This window comes from Catharus ustulatus, chromosome Z (assembly GCF_009819885.2).
Source record: "Catharus ustulatus isolate bCatUst1 chromosome Z, bCatUst1.pri.v2, whole genome shotgun sequence".
In the NCBI taxonomy this organism is placed as follows: domain Eukaryota; kingdom Metazoa; phylum Chordata; class Aves; order Passeriformes; family Turdidae; genus Catharus; species Catharus ustulatus.
In genome coordinates, this window is record NC_046262.2 from 28,763,465 (window position 1) to 28,782,823 (window position 19,359).

Below are 19,359 nucleotides of genomic sequence, written 5' to 3' on the forward strand. Positions count from 1 at the left end.
TTCTGAAGGAATGGTATGGGAGCTAGGTTTTTAAATTTAGTTTCAAACAGTTCCACATCACTTGCATGGAGCTGAAGTGCAATGGCTGTAAAAGTTATCAATGGCATGTAGCTGAGATGGTGTCTCACTAACATCTAGTTTCTATGAACAGGGCTGTTTGATACATCAGATTGATGTCTGTGTGACCAATAAAATTTATTTTACCCCATTCTGATGAGCTCTTTCAACAAGTTCAGAAAAGTCTTCAATCTTCCCTTCAGTGTCTGGATACTGAAATAACACTCCACTGACATCCTTTCCACTGAAATCCATCTCATGGGGTAATTTGAGCTCAGTAATAACACCTGTATAACTGGGAACAAAAACATGCAGAAGGCAAAATACTCAAACCACTTCCAACCTTAGCGTGATACTTAATAAGATGTATTCATAGACTCATATATGACTATTTTCTTTACCATACAGAGAGTTGAACACCTTCACAGCACTTAACACTGAGAAAGTTTCATGTCATGGTATATAGTACTGAAGAAGAATTGCATTCAATGTCACCATCAGAAATACAGAGCAAAGCAAACAGAGAATGCTTAAGATACTTGCCTCTTAGTAAAACAAAAAAAAAGACCAGACTGAGTGCAACAGTCAAACATATACAGTTGTGCAACAATTTAAAGGAAAAATTAGGTATTTTCTTTTTATCATATGTTTAGTGTCTTTTTAAACTGCTCTAATTTCCTTTTGATCTAGAAGAAATGCCAAATGATAACAGCCTTCTGCTTTTAGTTTGCAAAGAAAGCACAGGCCAGAAATGTTAGGTATATGGCAAAAAGGCACAGATAGTAAATGACTCAGTGTAAGGAAAAAGATATTATGGAATATGAAGGAAAAACATTACTTTGCTCTAGTTTGGACTACTGCTATAGTTTGAGGGTGGCATCGGGCATCTACATAGAACTTTCTCCTTTTGTTGTGTCTGTAAAAAAAAAGAAAAAGAAGGTTTGCACATCAATATCCATGGAAATAAATCAGCTTATTTTTAAGAAGTGAGTTTTCCTACGTAAAAAGTCAGTTTAAAAGGTTGGTTATCACAACCAGATTAAGCGCAAGATTGCATGACGTTTCTGGTGTGTTTGCATTAAGGAAGTTCCTTTCAGACATTCAAATGAGAATCATACATGACAAAATTTAAAACATTATGGAACAGGATAGGAAGCCAATTTCAAAAGCCATGGGAATGGCTCCACACACACACTTCTTCTTTTGGAGGAATACAGCTGTGGTCTGTAATACAGACTTTTCGCTGTTGCCCTGAATAAAAAAACATGAGTCATTCAAACAGGTAAAGGGAGATGAAGAAAAAAATGGGTCCCTGCCCACAGCAGTGGGGATAGAACTAGGTGGTCTTTAAGGTCCCTTCCAACCCAAACCATTTTATGATTCTGGTAAGACAATTCCCTAGTTTTCTCTGGTAAGCAGAATTTTATGAAACACTGAGCCTTTGAACTACTGGATAGTTAGAAAACTATTTTTACACATACTAAACTACGATTACAGAGTCTCTGCTGTGTAGTCACCTTCCTAATACACAGTTCTGCAGTGACCTTCAGTCATTTCTCATATTTCATTTGATTTGCAAATCCCTTTCACATTACTGTACAATAGACATACATGAAAGTAGATATGGACATACCAGTAACAGTTTCACTTTTAGCAACTCAGAATGATGTACTCCACTATTGCTTAAAGCTTCTTTTAATCACTGATGGAAAAAGATAATGGATATCTTCAACTTCCATAGACACAAGAGACTTGGGCCACAGCCTGTTAGATTGTGTGATAAAAGGTCCTGTGCATCTCCTGCAGAGAGCCAATGGCAGGTGGGGGAGCCCAAATAACAACCTGTCCCTGCTGCTCACAGATGCTTCTCAGGGAAAATCAGCCCAGCAGGGACCTATCTCCACAAGCACAGAGGAGCAAAGAGGCCACCTTGAAGGTGGGAACTCTAATTAATAATTAACCCAAACAGGTACACCATCTGGGTGCCACCCCACACTTGGCAAGTAGACATTATGGGACACACAGGAAGAGCATTTGGGGATCACAAACATGTCTTATTATGAGATGTTTGGGGGAAATAACATAGCTAAGTAAGTTCTGTGAGCAACAAGTGTAGCAAAATAGGGAAATAAGGGGATAAACTAGGACAGTCACAGAGTTGGTTGCTGAAGCTCTTGCACCTAACTAATGAAGTCTGTCCTCTCCTCTTGTTTAATGCCCTACCGATTCCTTTCATAGGTATTCTCTGTGTACGTGTACGAGTGCCACTGGAGTCAGACCATGAAGGATCCACATTTCCATAGTACAGCACCTGAAATGACTGGAGTGAGTGCCAGCAAGTGCAGCAGCACACCAACCAAGAGGGTCCTTGGTCTGTGGTGGCATCAGTGGGAGCAGGTGTGTTTCTGGGTGCCAGGAGCTGGGCCAATACCCTAGGGCAGGGCAACTAGACACTTCCCAGTATGTTCATGTCTCTGTCATACTGGGGAGGTGGGCACAGCACTGTGGGATGTGGATTCATCAGGGTGAGAGGGAGAGATTCCTCCCTGGCCTTCTGGCAGAACCCTTTTCACTGCAGCCCAGAAGATTGTTGGCCTACAGCCACAAGTAAGTACACACTGCTGGATTGTGTTCAATCTGGGGTCACCCAAAATCCCAAAGGCCTTTTCAGCAAAGCTGCTTTCTAGCCTGCCAGACTCCATCAGGTACCCGATATACCTGGGGTTCCTTTTCCCCCAGCTGCAGGATTTTGCACTTCCCTTGCTGACCATCACAAAGTTCCTGTCAATCAATTTTCTCCAGCCTGTCCAAGTCCCTCTGGAAGGCATCATGACTTACTGATCTAACAGCTGATCCTCCACATTTTGCATCATCAGCAAGTTTGCTGAGGATACAGTCTGCCCCATCACACAGATCATCAATTTAATCCAGTGTTGTCCCTGGCTTATAGTGGCTGTTCTTCACCTAGAGTTTATGTCACTTACAAGCATCCCTTGGGCCAACAGTCAGAGTTTTCCACTGTTTGAATCCAGAAGCGTGGGAGTTTTGAACTTTCTGTGCTTTCTGACACTGACCCCCAGGAGAGCACTGCTTTTGACTGAGGCCTTGGAGAAGGCTTCCAAATTTGAATGATGGAGTTAGAATCACTGGTGTGTAGTTAGAATAGAAGAGCATAATTTCACAAGGTGAAGTGTTTTGAATTTTGTGTTTTCAGAATATAGTAATAGGTATGGGACAGGACAGAGGTTCTAGAGCATTGTCTCTTTCTGTCAAATTCTTCTTCATCCTTTCAGGCAGTAGTTTCTGGTTGGACAGTTAGTGCTGCACTGTGGGTGACAGGTGTTTGGTTATTGGGTCAAAAGTATAAAATAATATAGGTAGTAGCTCTTTATTGGACTGTTCAGATTTAAAAGACCCTGTAACTAGCTAGATTCACCTCCATTTTACTTGCTTTCAGCTGGTAGCTAGAAGTGCTGCAGAACTCTCTATACTTTAGATAAGATTTAATAAACAACCAAATCCGAACATGAAAAAATTCGTCTCCTTCATGTTTTTAATTCTGACTCTGACTGAAGGCAGAAGAAAATGATGACAAGCCATTAATTAGGTGGTGCAGTTAACCCATTATATCCCACCTAGCTTTGTCCCACCTTATTCAGCCCTTAATTTTTGGTTTCTCTTTTGAGATTTAAGGGAGACCCACTGCTCTCCCCTCTCCAGGCAAGTCACTCAACTGTAGAAAGCCATCAGGTTGGTCAAACATAACCTCCCCCTGTGTTAATTCATGCTCGTGACTCCTTATCCCCTTCATGTCCTTCACATGTCTGGAAATAGTTTCCAGGGCTAGCAGTCATTCCATCATCACTGAGGGATCGAGGTGAGGCTGGTTGGCTGGCAGTTCCCTGAATCTTCATTCCTCCCTTCCTGGAGACAAGTGTCACTTGCTTTGCTCCACTGCTGAGGCACCTCTCCCAGTCACTGTGGTTGTTCAGAGATAATCAAGGGTGACTGGTGATACTCATACTGGTACCAGGAGGCTCCCTCAGCAACCATAGGTGCAGCACACCTGTCTAAGTCCAGCTTGCTTAAATGTTTTCTAGCCTGACCTTCCTCCAGCAAGGTTGAGTTTTCCTTCCTCTAGAATTTCTTCTATGTCCTTAGTTTTCTAAAAGCCTTAAATGTCTGAGTTAAACATTTACATCAATGCTAGGAACTTGTCTGGGGGCATGGCAAGATGGACTGTGGCTGTTCAGTGAACTGCCCACAGTAAGAAGGCCACACTCAACTTCAACCCATTGCATTCACACAGATAGATGCCTTCAAACTCCAAAACTACTTCCTGCTATGATTTAAACATATATTTAAACACAGTACCTGTGACATAATTGCATGGCTTCTGCAGCAGCTGTTCCTTCATCCAGCAAGGACGCATTAGCCACATCCATTCCTGTGATATCACACACCATAGTCTGGTAATTTAGGAGGCTCTCCAGCCTGCCCTGGGATACCTCAGGCTGGTAAGGAGTATACTGGGTAACCCTGTAAGAAAAGAGTTCTGAGTTTGGGTCTAGGAAAATAAATTTGTAGCATAGTCATGGCAACATATAACTGAATTACATCACAGAAAAAAAATAAACAGTAAAGTGTAATTCATTAATATGGAAATTTGTTAGAATACAATTATTTTTAGATGTCATAATTTTTATCTTTTAGTGTTGACTTTTTACAGAACAAGAAATCTGTCTCTCCATTTTAAATACAGGTGAATAGAGGAATACTTTTAAAACAGAGGTGTGAGGCCATTATGGAGAAGGGACAGAGTAAGTAGACACTGAGTGTGGAAGAATTAAATCAAGTCACAATATTCAAAGGAGAATGTTTTGTGCAATCATATCTAGATATTGCCACAATTTTTCAATACTGTTTCTTAAGACCTTTACTTGTCAAGTGTTCTCCACCCTTTGAAGAGGAAAGGCACTTGGTATTTCACGGAATCAAGCTCAGAAGTATGCAACTTCTTGTGAAATGACAGTTTCCATTTATGTTAGAGGAGGGAAGTCAGACTGATAAAAGTTTCATTTGTTGTCATCTGGTGAACAAAGCAGTAGTGGCAATGTAAGCAACTCCTTCAAAAACACAAGAATCTAAGGGAAACAGTCTATTATAACAGCCCAGAAAACAAAGCAGCATGGGTCCAGGGATGAAAGGCAAAAACAGAGGTCAGTCTCTCCTCTCACTGCTGGAAATCTGTCCTGAACAGTAGTTCAGGACAGACTTTACGCAAGATTGAATTTAGAGTAGCAGCCAGAAAGAAATGAGTCGATAGTGCAAATACTTGTGGTCTCTGTTTTCTAGTGATGGAAGAAAACAGCATTTTGTTTCCCTAAAAGAGCAGTAGTAAGTCTTAGAGTTTTGAAAAATTAAGTGAAGGTCTAAGCTTTCCAGAAAGACTCCACTATTTGGAAGCTCTAGTCATGTAAAGTCAATAGAAGGTAAAAACCAAAGATTTTCAAATAACAAGCTGGAGAACTTGGTATTGAGCAAGATGAGAGAAACAACAAAATAGTAAGGTGAGATAGTAGGAAAAAAGTCCTGAAGAGAATGCAAAAGCTAAAAGAAGGACATATTCAATATGTGAACTCAAAGTGTAATATGTAATGCTAATGTATTTACAGCCTAATTAAATGAAACATCTGCTTGAATTGTTCTCATACACTATTCTGTAGAGTAACAGAGAGCAATAGCTATGTATAGAGTACATAAATATTGACGATTTCCCCAAAACCTGTAGGTTTTTTTCTCATTCTTGGCCAGTTCTAGCACTAAACTAACTATCATCATATGACTGCATAGTTCACAGGTGAGACCATGGCTACATGCAATCTTGCTAATCCCAACAGTAGGGCTTTTTTTTTCTCCACAGCAACTAAATCCGGTGTTCAGTTTGCCAGATGAACTTTCAGTCTGGGAATATCAAGATTTCTTTTCTGTATGGTCCCTCTGCCCACTCAGTTCTCACCAATAAAAATAATTATTCCAAATGCCTTTGCATGAGCAATTACTTCTATTGATTAGTAGAAAAAACTGCTCTGTACCTAAAGTTTTACAATTGTGCTTTCTCATTTTATTTCACCTAAGGGCTGTTTCTTACGTTTTAACTTGCATAAGGAACTAGAATTAGACCAACAATAATTAAAATATTGTGATTCCAGTAATTTCATGACTAGAAGGCACACCCTTTTGACTAAAATTTTCCCCGGAACCTGGAAGTGCGCCTTATAGTCCGGTGCGCCTTATCTGATGGACAAAGTTCAAAAAATTTGCCTACCCGGAAGTGAGAGCTGCGAGCCATGGGGGGAGCCGGCAGGGCCATGGCTGCCAGGTGGAGATGGGGCAGAGCGGCAGCGGGCACGCCCCGGCCCCGTGGAGGTGGAGCTGCCCCTCCAGAGGCATCCCCCGGCCCCGTGGAGGTGGAGCCGCCCCTCCAGAGGCATAGCCAGGCCCCATGGAGGCAGCACGGCCCCTACACAGGCACCCCCCAGCCCCGTGGAGGCAGCATGGAGGGGCGGCGGCCACAGCCTGGCCCCGGAGAGGTGGCACAGAGGGGCAGCGGGCATGCCCCGGCCCCGCCGGATACAGGTGGGCCTGGGGGCCTGCGGCACCGCCCCTGCCAGGTACAGGCGGGCCCGGGGACCAATGGCTGCTGGGTTGAGGCGGGGCCTCGGCCAGCAACCGTGCGGAGGGAGCTGGGGGCGGGGCCTCGCTGCAAAAAAAAAGTGCACCTTATAGTCTGGTGCGCCTTATATGATCTACAAAGTTGCGAATTTTGCCGACTCCCGGGAGGTGTGCCTTATAGTCTGGTGCGCCTTATGGTTGTGAAATTACTGTAATTGAAATATATTACAGAACTCCTGCTCTTAAAATCTAAAAATCCTAAAAATCAATAAGACTCAGAGGTCCACAGATATGTAGACCCACTTACGGCAACCCAAAGTATAAAAAGTACCTAACATCTAAGTAACAATTACTTTTTGCACTGAGTAATACAATCCTTGGGTTCATCATGGAGATTTTTGGTGTTTGGGCTTTTAAAAATATATGTAAAACCTTCAAATACTGATTTTACTAAAATAAAAATTACTCAGTAATAAAGATGACAGTTATTTTTAGCACAAAAGTATTTTTAGTATAAAAGAAGGACCTGAGTGACTAGTGATAGGGGAACTTGTAAACTAAATGAGAAAATGCAGGGTGATGTTCATTCTATTGGAAAATGAGACTCGACATGAAATTTAGCTTTTCCTGTTGCATGATTTCTGAGCTACAGTTCTTTAGAAACCAACATGTCAACTGGATGATCAGAACCAAGTACAGTATTCTCAGCCTTTTCATAAAAGAATTATCATATTATGATAATTCAATGTCACTGCTGCTCGCCAGAGAATCATTTGATCAGACAAGAAAAGAACTCACTTTATGGATAAGCATTCAAGCCCTTGAGAGCCTCTGGTTTAAAAAAAAAACAAAACAAAACAAGAAAGAAATACTAAGATAATAGACTTTAGAATATTCTACTTCCTTAGAAGTTTCTTACTTCCTCATCAAAAATTATGACCGTAGCATTGCGTAGTATTTTACTACCTCCACCCAAATTACGTATGCCAGTGGAGGAGGGAGCTGTTTTAAATTCAGGCAAAAATTACAAATGAAATACTTTTGTTTAGGAGGTAAGTCTGCACACTTTCTTAAAACAAACTTGTAATCTTTTATTTGTTCATAATATATAGGAGCTGTAAAAAACCCCCAGCGGCATATTTTACAGAAAAAAAGCATCTTCTAGAGTAAATTTCTAACTTTGGCATGAACAACACAACTCCTACACAGTAGGAGACACATCATTACCAAATATATGAAAGCCTTAGTAAAAAAATATATATATATACACATATACATCCACAATAAAACATGGTACATTACCATCCTGCATTCTCCAGCAAGTTGCGTGCAATGGGCTGAGGCACTGAGCAGTTGTAATAACCCATGCCTATATAGGACCGCCAGATCTTGTTCTTGCTTGCAATACTGTATAGAGTGTCAAGGATTTCATTTTCACCTAATTGGAAATAAATTATGTCAGAATGCTACAGCTACATGCAACAATAACAGTTTTTAACCCCAGAATAAAAATAAAAACCAAAACATTGGTGGTGCAAGTATAAACAGCAGCAGAATAAAGCGCAAGTCAAGAATAACAAAGATAAAGTCATAACCTGGTAAAATATGCTAGGAAAGTTTAAATTCTACCAGAATTCAGGAAAACGCAATACCTGAATAATAACAGGGCTCCAAAGCATGTGGAAAGATTAGCAAGAGAAACAGCTGTAGGCAGAAGGAGTTCTTTGTGTTCTAATAAAATGTACATTCAATCCAGAAGAGACCCATATTCGACATGCATTAAGAAGTACCTCAGGAGACATTCCTTATTAGCTGAATCTTGCAGAATCTACATTGGTTGAAGCCATGGCCATCCACAGCTGTCATTTGGTGTTTCTATTGGAGCCATATTGGGGTCACATTGGAGCATAAACTGGGCTTACACCAAGCACCCAGGAATAATTTCTTAGTATCACAGATAAATCACCTTTATTTTCTCACATTTTCCCTAAATTGCTAATAAAACAGAACAGGGGTGGGGTTTTTTTGTTTGGTTGTTTTTGTTTTTGTTTTTTAATTCAATTTTAGCATGCTTCATCAGATTAGTAAAAAAAAAGTTAGTAAGAGTATTTCTAGTTTAAGACATTCAAGATGAGATTAACTTTCAAATGAGTCTGCCAATCTAGTTTGAAGACATTACAAAAGAATGATTTTGAAGCATACAGAATGAAAACATTTGCACTCCCCCTCTACCCCAATCACAGCTTACTCTTTGGTCTTGCTCATCAGTGTCCTGAAAGCTGTGCAAAAATCACACTGAGTCACCATTCCTAGAAGTCAATGAATAATGCTACAAACATCTGCCAAAGAGTAGCATTTTAAAAATGTATTAGTAGCTGAGGATGCAGAAAGGCGGTCAGTAGACTGTCTTAAGATCACACAGAAAGATAGGTCAGCCCAGTCTAACAGACCTGGGTAGAACTGGACACCAATCCTCCTGGGTGAGGGGAGCAGATGCTTTTTAACTCCTCCCTCAACTCTGACCTTGGAGTTTGCTGTAATGGGACAGTTACACAAAGTTCTGCTCCCTCTCCACCACAACTGGAAGATGACACTTTGTAATACAATGCTACAAATCACAGAATTAGAATATATTGGGCCCTGGATGCCTCAAAATTTATTTTTTCTCTGCAAGTTACTCCAGCAAAAGAGATGAAGTCAGAATAGTTAATTTTCTAGAATGTGGTGGCAAATCATTATCTAGGTTTTGAATTAATTTCTAGTGCAATCACAAACAAGCATATTAGAACTTCAGCTCTGATCTCAAAACCTTTTTTCCTTTTACTCAAGTTGCTACTATTGCATTTGATGCATAAAGATTTTTTTCCCCCAAAATCTCCAGGTTTTCAATTAATTTATTCCACAGTCACATTACACCTTTCACCAAGATTTTTTACTGATATTCAGTTCTCATTTCAAAGTTAATTTCTTCTCTGCTTTTACTCAGTGTTACCATTAGATCTAAAGTATGAAGACTGATTTCTTCGTTTCAGTAAACTGCAATTTAAATTTTTTTTCTGGAGACTTATATGCTCCTTAAGCTTGAACTCAGCAATGTGCAGAGCAAAGTTTCTAAAAGTGGTGAAAAACTCCACTCCACAGAACTCTTCCCACAGAGTTTATAATAAGACAGAGGCAGTTTTTTGTTTAAACATTGTAGAGACCTTCCTCTTCCACTTGCAAAAAGTTTGATGAAAGAGTCTGGCTGCAATTTCAGACAGAGGCTTGTACTCTTGCATAAGTCAAACATCAATGATTTCTTGGAAATGGTAACGAATTTCCTTGTTTAATTCCAAATTGCATTTGAAGGCAGAAGCTGGCTATCATTTAACTTGCTTGCTAGCTCAACGTCACATACAAAAATGCACTGAGTGCAGTTTCTGCAGTAAACACATACCACAAATACTGCACAATGTGATAGATAACTTTCCTTTGTTTGCTCAAATGCGCTTTTCTTCTAGAGTTATTTCTCTGCAATTGTAGCTAACAACGACATGCACTCACTTAGCTTGTGCTGGAGATGGCTAAAACAAACCTGCTTCCAAACTGATTAAAGGCACAAAGCCAAAAGCCTAGTGATGCTGCAAGAAGCTTAGGTAGGGATTATGCTTAAGAGTGGAATCCATCTAGAATACCTACACTGAGAAGTTCCAAGACTGCACATATTTTTAATTATCACATTTTAATGAGCTACCGGTGAAGACAGTTACACAGCTAATTTTAACCAGGGTGGCAAAATACTGGAGCACATACTCCTACTCCTGCTTCACCTTACTGACCCTGCTCCTCTGGTCACTATAAGGGCAATGGCAGTAGTACAGCTCAAATATACATCTCCCACATTTGACATGCCTCTTTGAAGGGACCAGGGAAAACAACTCCTTACCCTTTGCCTTCTACTGCCTTGAAGTACTTCATCACAGTACATCTTTAGGAAGACAGCTCATAAATAAAACTGCAGTCCTGAAGAAAGGAAGTCAATAGCCCCTGATTTATCTATTAGCCTGGCTTACCTCTAACCAAACATAAACCCATGGAGATTTCATTAATTCGGTGTTTACTTTACACTGATGGGGTTCTGAATTCAAGTAAGACTGATATAGATAATGGTGAGAGAAATTAACACAGATGTTGGAGTCCAAAGACCAGAGGGCAAGGCAATGCAACAAACCATTCTCACCAGTACCCCCCAGCACCAACAGAAGGAGGTAGAGGAGGTGTAGCTGGGTTCTTAACAGCACTGCACACCTAGCAGGAGGGCCAGAGGCTCAGGCTGGAGACAAGGAGAGCTGGGCCCACAAGGACAGTCCAGCAGTGCAGCAGAGTGTCCACCTTTTCAGGTTTCATGTTCTAACTGGGTGAAGCCCTGAACAATCTACTCACAGCAGAGCTTTGGGCAGCGGCTGGAGACTGACCTGGGTCTCCACCAGTCCTGTGTCTCTGTCAGTAACCTTACTACCCACTCTGTTAAGCCTAGCTTTCCACAGTGCATTCCCATAATGTTATTTGTGAAAGGGGTCTAACTCTTTATTGATCATTCTGTAAAGAACTAGTGCTAGCACAAAGGCAGATGAATATGAAACACAAAAGCGATCTTATGTATGCTTAAAAACTAATCTTCAGATTCATAATGAAGTTGCTACACTTCCATTTCAGCCCAAGACTGTCACCAAACCCTAAAAATAATACTTTTTCTGCTGTATAAAGTACAGTAATTTCACAACTATAAAGTGCACCGGATTATAAGGCTCCGGGAGTCGGCAAATTTCACAACTTTGTACATTATATAAGGTGCACTGGACTATAAGGCGCACTTTTTTTTTGCAGCGAGGAGCTGCCCCACCTGCAACAAAGTAATGAATTACTGGCAGGTGCTCAATCTCCAAATATTTTTCACAGATCAGTGTAGCCTTTAAACACAGCCCCAGGTGCCCTCCCCGTGCCACGGGCCCCAGCACTCCCACCCACTCCCAGTGCCGGCTGGCACAGCTCCCAGCTCCTGGCTCCTACCGCGTGGCAGCCATGGCGGGTCCCAGCATCCCCCCAGCCGGCGGCTGTGTTGCTTCTCCCCGCTTCCCCCTGGCCAGCGGCCACGCTGGGTCTTGACTTCCCCCACCCGGTGGCCATGGCTCCCGCGGTTCCTGGCTCCCCCCGCGTGGCCGCAGCTCCCGCGGGTCCCAGCTCGCCTCACAGCTCACACTTCCGGGTTGGCAAATTTCCAAACTTTGTCCATATATAAGGCGCATCCGGATTATAAGGCGCACTTCTGGGTTCGGACCAAAATTTTAGTCAAAAGGGTGTGCCTTATAGTCGTGAAATTACTGTATATAACTTGGAGCATATGTAGTGGAAATGTTGTATTATTCTAGATATTTATTAATTTCCTTAAAACTAAATCATATAGGGTACCTAAAAATTTGAATTACATGGTTCAAAGAACACAGTTTAAGATATTTTTGGATGTGTTACTAATTTCTTTTTAATTCTCCTAGCAATGAGATTAAGAAGCAATATGCAAAATGTGGAAATAAAGCAGAAATGTACTATGCTTAAGTAATGATTGGACTCCGGCCACCCTCACTAAGCTTTTTGTTTCCAGTGTTCTAAAAAAACGTGACTGAAGTGCCTTTATCATAAACTCGTTTTATTGGGTATACAATAAAAATTCCTTAAGAACCTAGTTCAGCAAAAAAATTGCCAACTAAGTCACTGCAGTTGATGTCTATTTCTCTCATCAACTCACTAAAAATTAAGATCAAAGACAGTACTCAGAATAAGGTCCACTGCTTTTGCTGTACTCCTATCTTATAACTGGAGAAAAATTAGGGAGAGTCTGAGAGGTTCTGTGAGGACACTTCCCAATTGCTACATCTACAGGTAGCAAAGGCAGAATATATGGCAAAAATAGGAAGAGGAACTGAATTATCAGATCACAAAATGATACACTATTTCTGGTACTGTTTTTGTAGTTAGCACGGTAGTTGCCTTCAACTTGAGATGCTCGCAAAATATGGTACTAGAGACGGAGAGTGGAGAAAATACAAAGGGAGCAGTTCAAGTTATACAATTTGAACCATGCAATACAAAAAGGTTGCTATTTATCTGATATATTTGTATTCACTTCATATCAGATCTTAAAAAATCTAGCCTCTGAGATCAGGGAAGCAAGATCCTTAGAACAACTGATAAAACGGGGACTAATTTATTTGTTAGTTAAGTAATTAATTCAATCTCTTAAAAAATCCCAACCAAACAAAAAAGCAAATCAAAAAGCAGATTATATTGACGAAAACTAGTTCCAAAGCACATAATAATAATGCTGTAGGACAGCACAAGGAAAGTGCATGTTCCAGGTGCTGTGTTCCTAACTTCAGGATTTGGGCAGAAAGCCCGGTGCCCTTCCCCCTCCTTCATTCAGGCTACCTGTGCTCACCCAGCCAGCCTGGGCAGCACACAAAACCTCCTGATGCTGCCAGGAGCCAAAAGCAGGGGCAGGTTGAGTAAAACAAGATGCCTTTCCCTGTTCTACCCACAAGAGCTTCTGCCTGTGAAAAAAAACAAACCAGCAGCTTCAAAGCGTGTGAGGAGGAAAGTGCCCTAGGTGGTAATGCAGATTCTGCACTATGTGTGGCAACTCTCTGGAGGGTACAATTACCCCTTTCAGGCAAAATGGCTAATTAGCTCTAAAAATCTGACTGACATTAGGAGATGATTATAAATGCACCCAGAATTAATTTTTAACTGGTATTTAAAAATATAAAATCCTACTGAAGAAGATTTACTGAAAAACGAGCTGCTAATTTGGAGACAAAACTAGTCTTTATTTACAATGTAACTGCTTCAGAACACTATTACTTTTAATAACACTTACACTGGAAACCCAACTGCACTCCTAAGATTTTGGGAACTAATGCTTATAAATTCTAAAATTTGATTAAAAAATTGTGGTGGTGTTCACAGAATATTTTTTAATTCAACCTTTCAAAAAATTCAAATCCTGCACTAAAAAGCAGAAATACAAACACATGCATAAGATCTATCCATTACATATAAAGACAGACATATCACGGCAGCATTGCAGGGATAACTATGACTGACATAGATAGCAGATTTGTCAGGATAAAATAAAGAAGATTACGCTTATATAAGGTAATTTCTTCTTTACTTCAAATGGGTCAATCACAACATATGTACTGAAGCACCTTCAACACCTAATGGAAAGCTGATTGCTCAAGTTTACTTGCTGTAGTCCAGGGAATAAAGTTCTGTAATACTAGCTGATCCCAATTAAGTACTGCACAGATGCCTAGCTTTGTTGTAAATACTGGCTGAATGGAAGTTACATGCCATAATTATCTTTTTCCTTAGCTATATCTGCAGAGGTATCTGGATGTAAAAGAGCCCCTCTTCCACAATTAGATGAGATAAAGGACTGAAATTTACTGTTGCTATTTCACCCCTACTGGAATTCAGTAGCATTTCCAGATGGTTTTACAGTCAGCGGGCTTATGGCAAGAGACACTTTTAAAGTGGTTAAGTGGCCTTTTTTTTTTTTTTGCGGGGGGGGTTGTGTCACAAAATGGACATAGCTAGTCCTGTTATTTTTCATACCAAAAAAAGGATTTTATTTCAGGAACATCTTAGCACAAGCTACAGTCCTTCTTTCCTCCATCAGTGATAATTGCAGTCCAAGAAAAGTATCTGCCAATGCAGACAATAATAATTATTTTTAAAGCATTTAGAGCATAGATGCACTTGTACCAGCAAAACGCGGCATTTACCACATTGACTGACTAGTTACTCAATTCAAGAAAAATGGATCATGGAACCATTTAGGTTGAAAAACACCTCCAAGATCATCAACTCCAACCTCTGACCGATTACCACCTTGTCATGTGAACCATGACACTAAGTGCCATGTCCAGTTGTTCCTTGAACACTTCCAGGAATGGTGTTCCTTCCTGCACAGTCCATTCCAATGCCCAACCATCAAGAAATTCTTACTGATGCCCAAGCTGAACCTTCCCTGGCACAGTTGGAGGCAGTTTCCTCTTCTGCTGCCTGGGAGAGAAGAGGTCAAACCCCACACAGCTACACTACTCCCACGCTACTCCTGTCAGGTAGTTGTAGAGAGCCTGAAATAAGGTGTCCCCTGAGCATGCTTTTCTCCAGCCTAAACATCCTCAACTCCCGCAGCTGCTTGTCACAGAACTTCTGCTCCAGACCTTCACTAGCTTTGTAGACCTCCTCCGGACACCCTCCAGCACCTCAGTGTCTTTCTTGTAGTGAGGGGACCAAAACAACACATGATTGAAGTTGTGGCCTCACAACTTGAGTGCTGAGTCAGGGGGACAATCCCTGCCCTGCTCCTGCTGGCCACACTGCTGCTGGTACAGCCCAGGGTGCCATTGGCCTTCTTGGCCACCTGGGCACTGCTGGCTCATGTTCAGCTGCTGTCAGCAGCACCTCCACGTCCTTTTCCTCTGGGCAGCTTTGCAGCCACTCTGCCCCAGCCTGTGGCACTGCCTGGGGTTGTTGTGACCCAAGGGCAGGACCCAGCACTGGCCTTGTTGAGGCTCACACCACTGGCCTTGGGCCATGATCCAGCCTGCCCAGATCTCTCTGCAGAGCCTTCCTGCCCTCCAGAAATGTCCAGTTAACTGAGGTTAAAAAACTTTATATATATGTTATGTCCTTCAGGGAAGCAACAAAGCTTCTTTCTTCCACTGAATAGTAGGTCTGTGCTAAAATGTCTAGGAGAGACAACACAGGCACAAAAAGTCTGTTTCTACTGAAATCAGAGATTTTACTTATCATTAGTGGAATATGCAGTGCTATATAAACAAGCTCTTTAACACAAGCTCCATCCACAGGAGACTCTTTTTTTCTTTTTTTTATTGCTATTGCACACACACATTTGATTAATTTTCCTTCTTCTAGACAACTTGTGAGATTATCAATGGAAGGCTCTGTAAAGTAATTTTTCTAGTGACAACACCGAATAAAAACTTGAAGATTATATATCAAATGTACACATCAAATTTACACACCTGAGATGAGGTCTACAGCTATGAAAGTTTTCCAAAGCACCCAAATGCAATTGTGGAGACCCATAATATACAGACCTGCTTTTTACGGTGGGTGTGTGGTTTTCTTGAACTGCATGTCTAATTGTATGTGTAAGGATTGACTTCAATGAGACTTCAACGTAAGCTCAGTTGTGTTTATTACTATAAAGGAGTAGCTCTAGCACATGTTTTCAGCTGCACTCCAGTTTGTGGAGTTACTACAATTACATTTTTGAGTTATAAAGACAAGTGAAAATTGATGTGTTTGTATTATAAATTTTATAAATGCTGAAGTTCATTAAGTGACATGTTTTGCATTGTCTTGTTCTGTTCTCTCTTTCCATATGTGAGTTAGAGAGACAGTGAGAGCACTCGTGCAAATAAAACCAAATATTTACATTAAAATACAGTTTTCATGACATTTCCCTTTAGTAAAAGGTATATGATTGAGAAATAATGCCCCATCCTCACATAAGAAATATCACCCTGGTGATTGGAAAGTGTTCTCTCTCACAGCTCATCAAAGAGGAAGCAAGCTTCACTCAGATTACAATGTCCTGGGTACAAGATGTTCAATGTGACGTTGCACAATTTCAAGCTGAAGATTTTAACTTTTCTTTTAAAAGCTGTGGAATTTTCTGGTACCAGTGCAGGGGAAAACTAGTGACAAACAACTACACATTAAATTTAAAAGACAATCCAGCACACTGGCTGCAGAAGAAAAACACAATTGTGTACAGAAAAAATAAATTTCAGTACCTCATGCAAGCATCTCCTTTGAAAACTCACTGTTGCATGCTGTGCAAAGTGAGACTGCATCACAGTCACATTCTTTCAAAGTTTACTCTAAGGGAACAAGAACAGCATAGCAAGTGGAGCAAAATGCCAGTGAACTAAATACACTGTTAGCTAATGAGGTCCTGTTGCACAGTGAGAACTCGCCTACAACACGACATCAACTAATGCACTATTGTGTAGGAGACATCCACTCAAAATTCCTATGAAAATCAGCATTTGAGCACTGCATCAAAATTGTGACTTAGGTTGACATCACCAGATTAATTTTCAATAATGTGTATGTATTTTAATTCCCACTATCCTGTATCACTTTTACATGTGTTTTGGTGAAGTAAAATTTTTAAGAGTGTAATATTAATTAATAATAGAAACGAATGATTAAAAAATTAGAAAGACATAAAGATTCTAAGACAAAATTGTTAGTGACAAATGGCATTTCACTCTTTCTACTGACATAAAAAAATAATAACCTAAAAAGTTCTTTTCTTTGAGGTCAGTGAAAATCACTTCTTATTCAGTGAGTACATTGATTAAAGCACATTAACCATAGGGAAATATGCCAGGCAGTACTTTCAGCAGTTATACAGTCATGAGAAGGTTGTTAAATTCTGCCTCGCTGCCCAGCCTCCCCCCATTTTAATAAGATAGAAAGTTACCAAAGACTGAAATACCACTGCATTAATAAAACATTTTAGAGGTAGAAACTACCAGTCCCTGTTGTATCCCTCCTAGCTAGAATCTGTCTTTTCAGGGTGTAGTTCCCCTGGCTGTTCATCGTGGTGCTGCCTCTCATGCGTGATGTCATCTCAGAGTAACCAGATTGAACTGGCCAGGAACCTCACCAAAGCTGCAGGCCTGAAGTTTACACTCAAATTACAGCACACAGATGAGCAATGAGAAAAATGCCAGCAAGAGGAATCAAGTTTTCTACAAATCAGGCAAAGGATTGTGACACAAAAATGAAGTCAATACTGATGTAACTGGATCCCATATCTGAATGGCCATTGAGCTTTGTTAGTTTTAGTGCAATTATTTAGCATTGGGGACTTTTAAGTGTTTCTTTCACTTACAGGACTTCCAGCATCACATTCACAGATACAAAAAATATACTCAAAAATACACTCAAAAATACCGTTAAGCAGGTAGAAACTTTGTACTGTGCTTGCTAACTCTTAAAAACGTTAATATCTAAAACCTTGTGAAACCACATTAAGTTTTCTACAGCGATTTGCTGAATTACTGTAGTGCGACAATAGCTGACTTAGATGTTTAGTATTCCTGCAGTTTAGCCATAACACTCAATTAAACAGACTTAAAATTCTGGCCATTAGTCTACCACATACCATAATATGGAGACACTGATTTTTTCATGTCATTAAAAAATGCAGGTTATTATTGGGTGGGTCGTGGGGGAGGAATAAAGAAATCCTGCAGATACATAAGAATCACCAAAGGACATGGCCCATTTGATGTTCACACTAAGGGGATGATTTTTAGTCATACTCTTGCCTTCATATTAGACCCGGGACAAAGCGAAGTCATTTGAGTTCCAAAACGGGTTTTCGGGCAGCCCCCTGTGTGCTACACACATTTTTCCGACCGATTTCCAAGAGGAGAGCTATAAAGGCAGCAGCCAAATTACTCTATGGAGTTGGTCGGAGAAGAATGAAGTGTCGGTGATTGTGCTGCTACGCTGATTTCAGTGTTACCCTGCACTTCTGCTCGGGCGGTACGATCAGACCGCTACACGTGTCAGCGGGGAGGGACATCGGGTCAGGGGGAGCGCACCCCAAGTCCCCCCCACCCACCACGGGCGCTGGAGGCCGGAATAGACCCCCACCCCGTGCCATGCGGTCACTTACAGACGTGGTCATCCATCCTCAGTGGCCTCCGGAGGCGGATGCTGGCCGGGATGGTTTTGTCCATCAGCTCCTCGACGCTCTGCAAGAAGCGCCCGCACGCCGCGGTTAGCCCCCGGGGCGGCACAGCCCGCACCGGGAGGGTCCGGCCGCGCCGCCCCCGCCGCCTACCTGCACCCCGACGGTCCGCAGCATCTCCCGCTTCTCCTGCTCCCGGGGCCCGATGTGCCGCCGGGAGAAGTCATCGTGCCGCGGCAGGAGCTGCTCGATGCACCGCGCCGCCTCCCCGCCGCCCCAGCGCCGCTGCCCCGCCGCCGCCCGCAGGTGCGGAGTCCCGCGGGCCGCCAGCCGCCCCCACCAGCGCCCGCAGCTCTGCATGTCCCCAGCACAGCCCCGCCAGCGCCCGCAGCTCCGCAGCCCCCGGCACAGCCCCACCGCCACCGCCGGGCGCTCGCACTTGAGCGCGGGGGGCGGCGCGGCTCGGCCCCCACCGCCCGCGCCAATGGGGCCCGGGGGCGGCACCGCCCCGGCCCCGCCCGCCGCCACCTGCCCGCCCGCCCCCGGCCCTGACCGCCCGGGCCGCGCCGAGCATCCCCCGCCGCTGACCCGCCTCTGCCTCCGGCCCGCGGGCACACCCCGGTGGCCATTTTCCCAGGAGAGAGGGCTTTCGTGCACCAAAGCCTTGCTCACGTAGGATAAAAAAGGTTTCTGTGTTTCCTTGGCAGAGCGTGGACTTGCTTTCGAGTGGCGAGCTTTAGGATTAGCTGTCCATAGCTGCTACCGGCGCGTCTGTGTCTGTGCGTGTGAACTTTGTTACTGCTTTAACTTTTGGTGATGTTAGTCTTGGGGAGCGGAGAGGTAAC

The 19,359-nt window shown here is 42.3% G+C and overlaps 1 protein-coding gene across 1 annotated transcript in view; it reads right to left on the reverse strand.

The window, feature by feature from the left end:
• Positions 1-18,883, reverse strand: part of GLDC (glycine decarboxylase) — a 38,716-nt gene extending 19,833 nt beyond the window's left edge. Inside the window, exons 1-6 of the mRNA XM_033085627.2 lie at positions 18,668-18,883; positions 18,500-18,578; positions 8,035-8,170; positions 4,432-4,596; positions 896-973; positions 205-352 (exon numbers count right to left, since the gene is read on the reverse strand). Coding sequence (XP_032941518.1) covers positions 205-352; positions 896-973; positions 4,432-4,596; positions 8,035-8,170; positions 18,500-18,578; positions 18,668-18,874 — 813 coding nt within the window. The 5' untranslated portion in view covers positions 18,875-18,883. The remainder of the gene's footprint in view (positions 1-204; positions 353-895; positions 974-4,431; positions 4,597-8,034; positions 8,171-18,499; positions 18,579-18,667) is intronic.
• Positions 18,884-19,359: the final 476 nt, after the last annotated feature.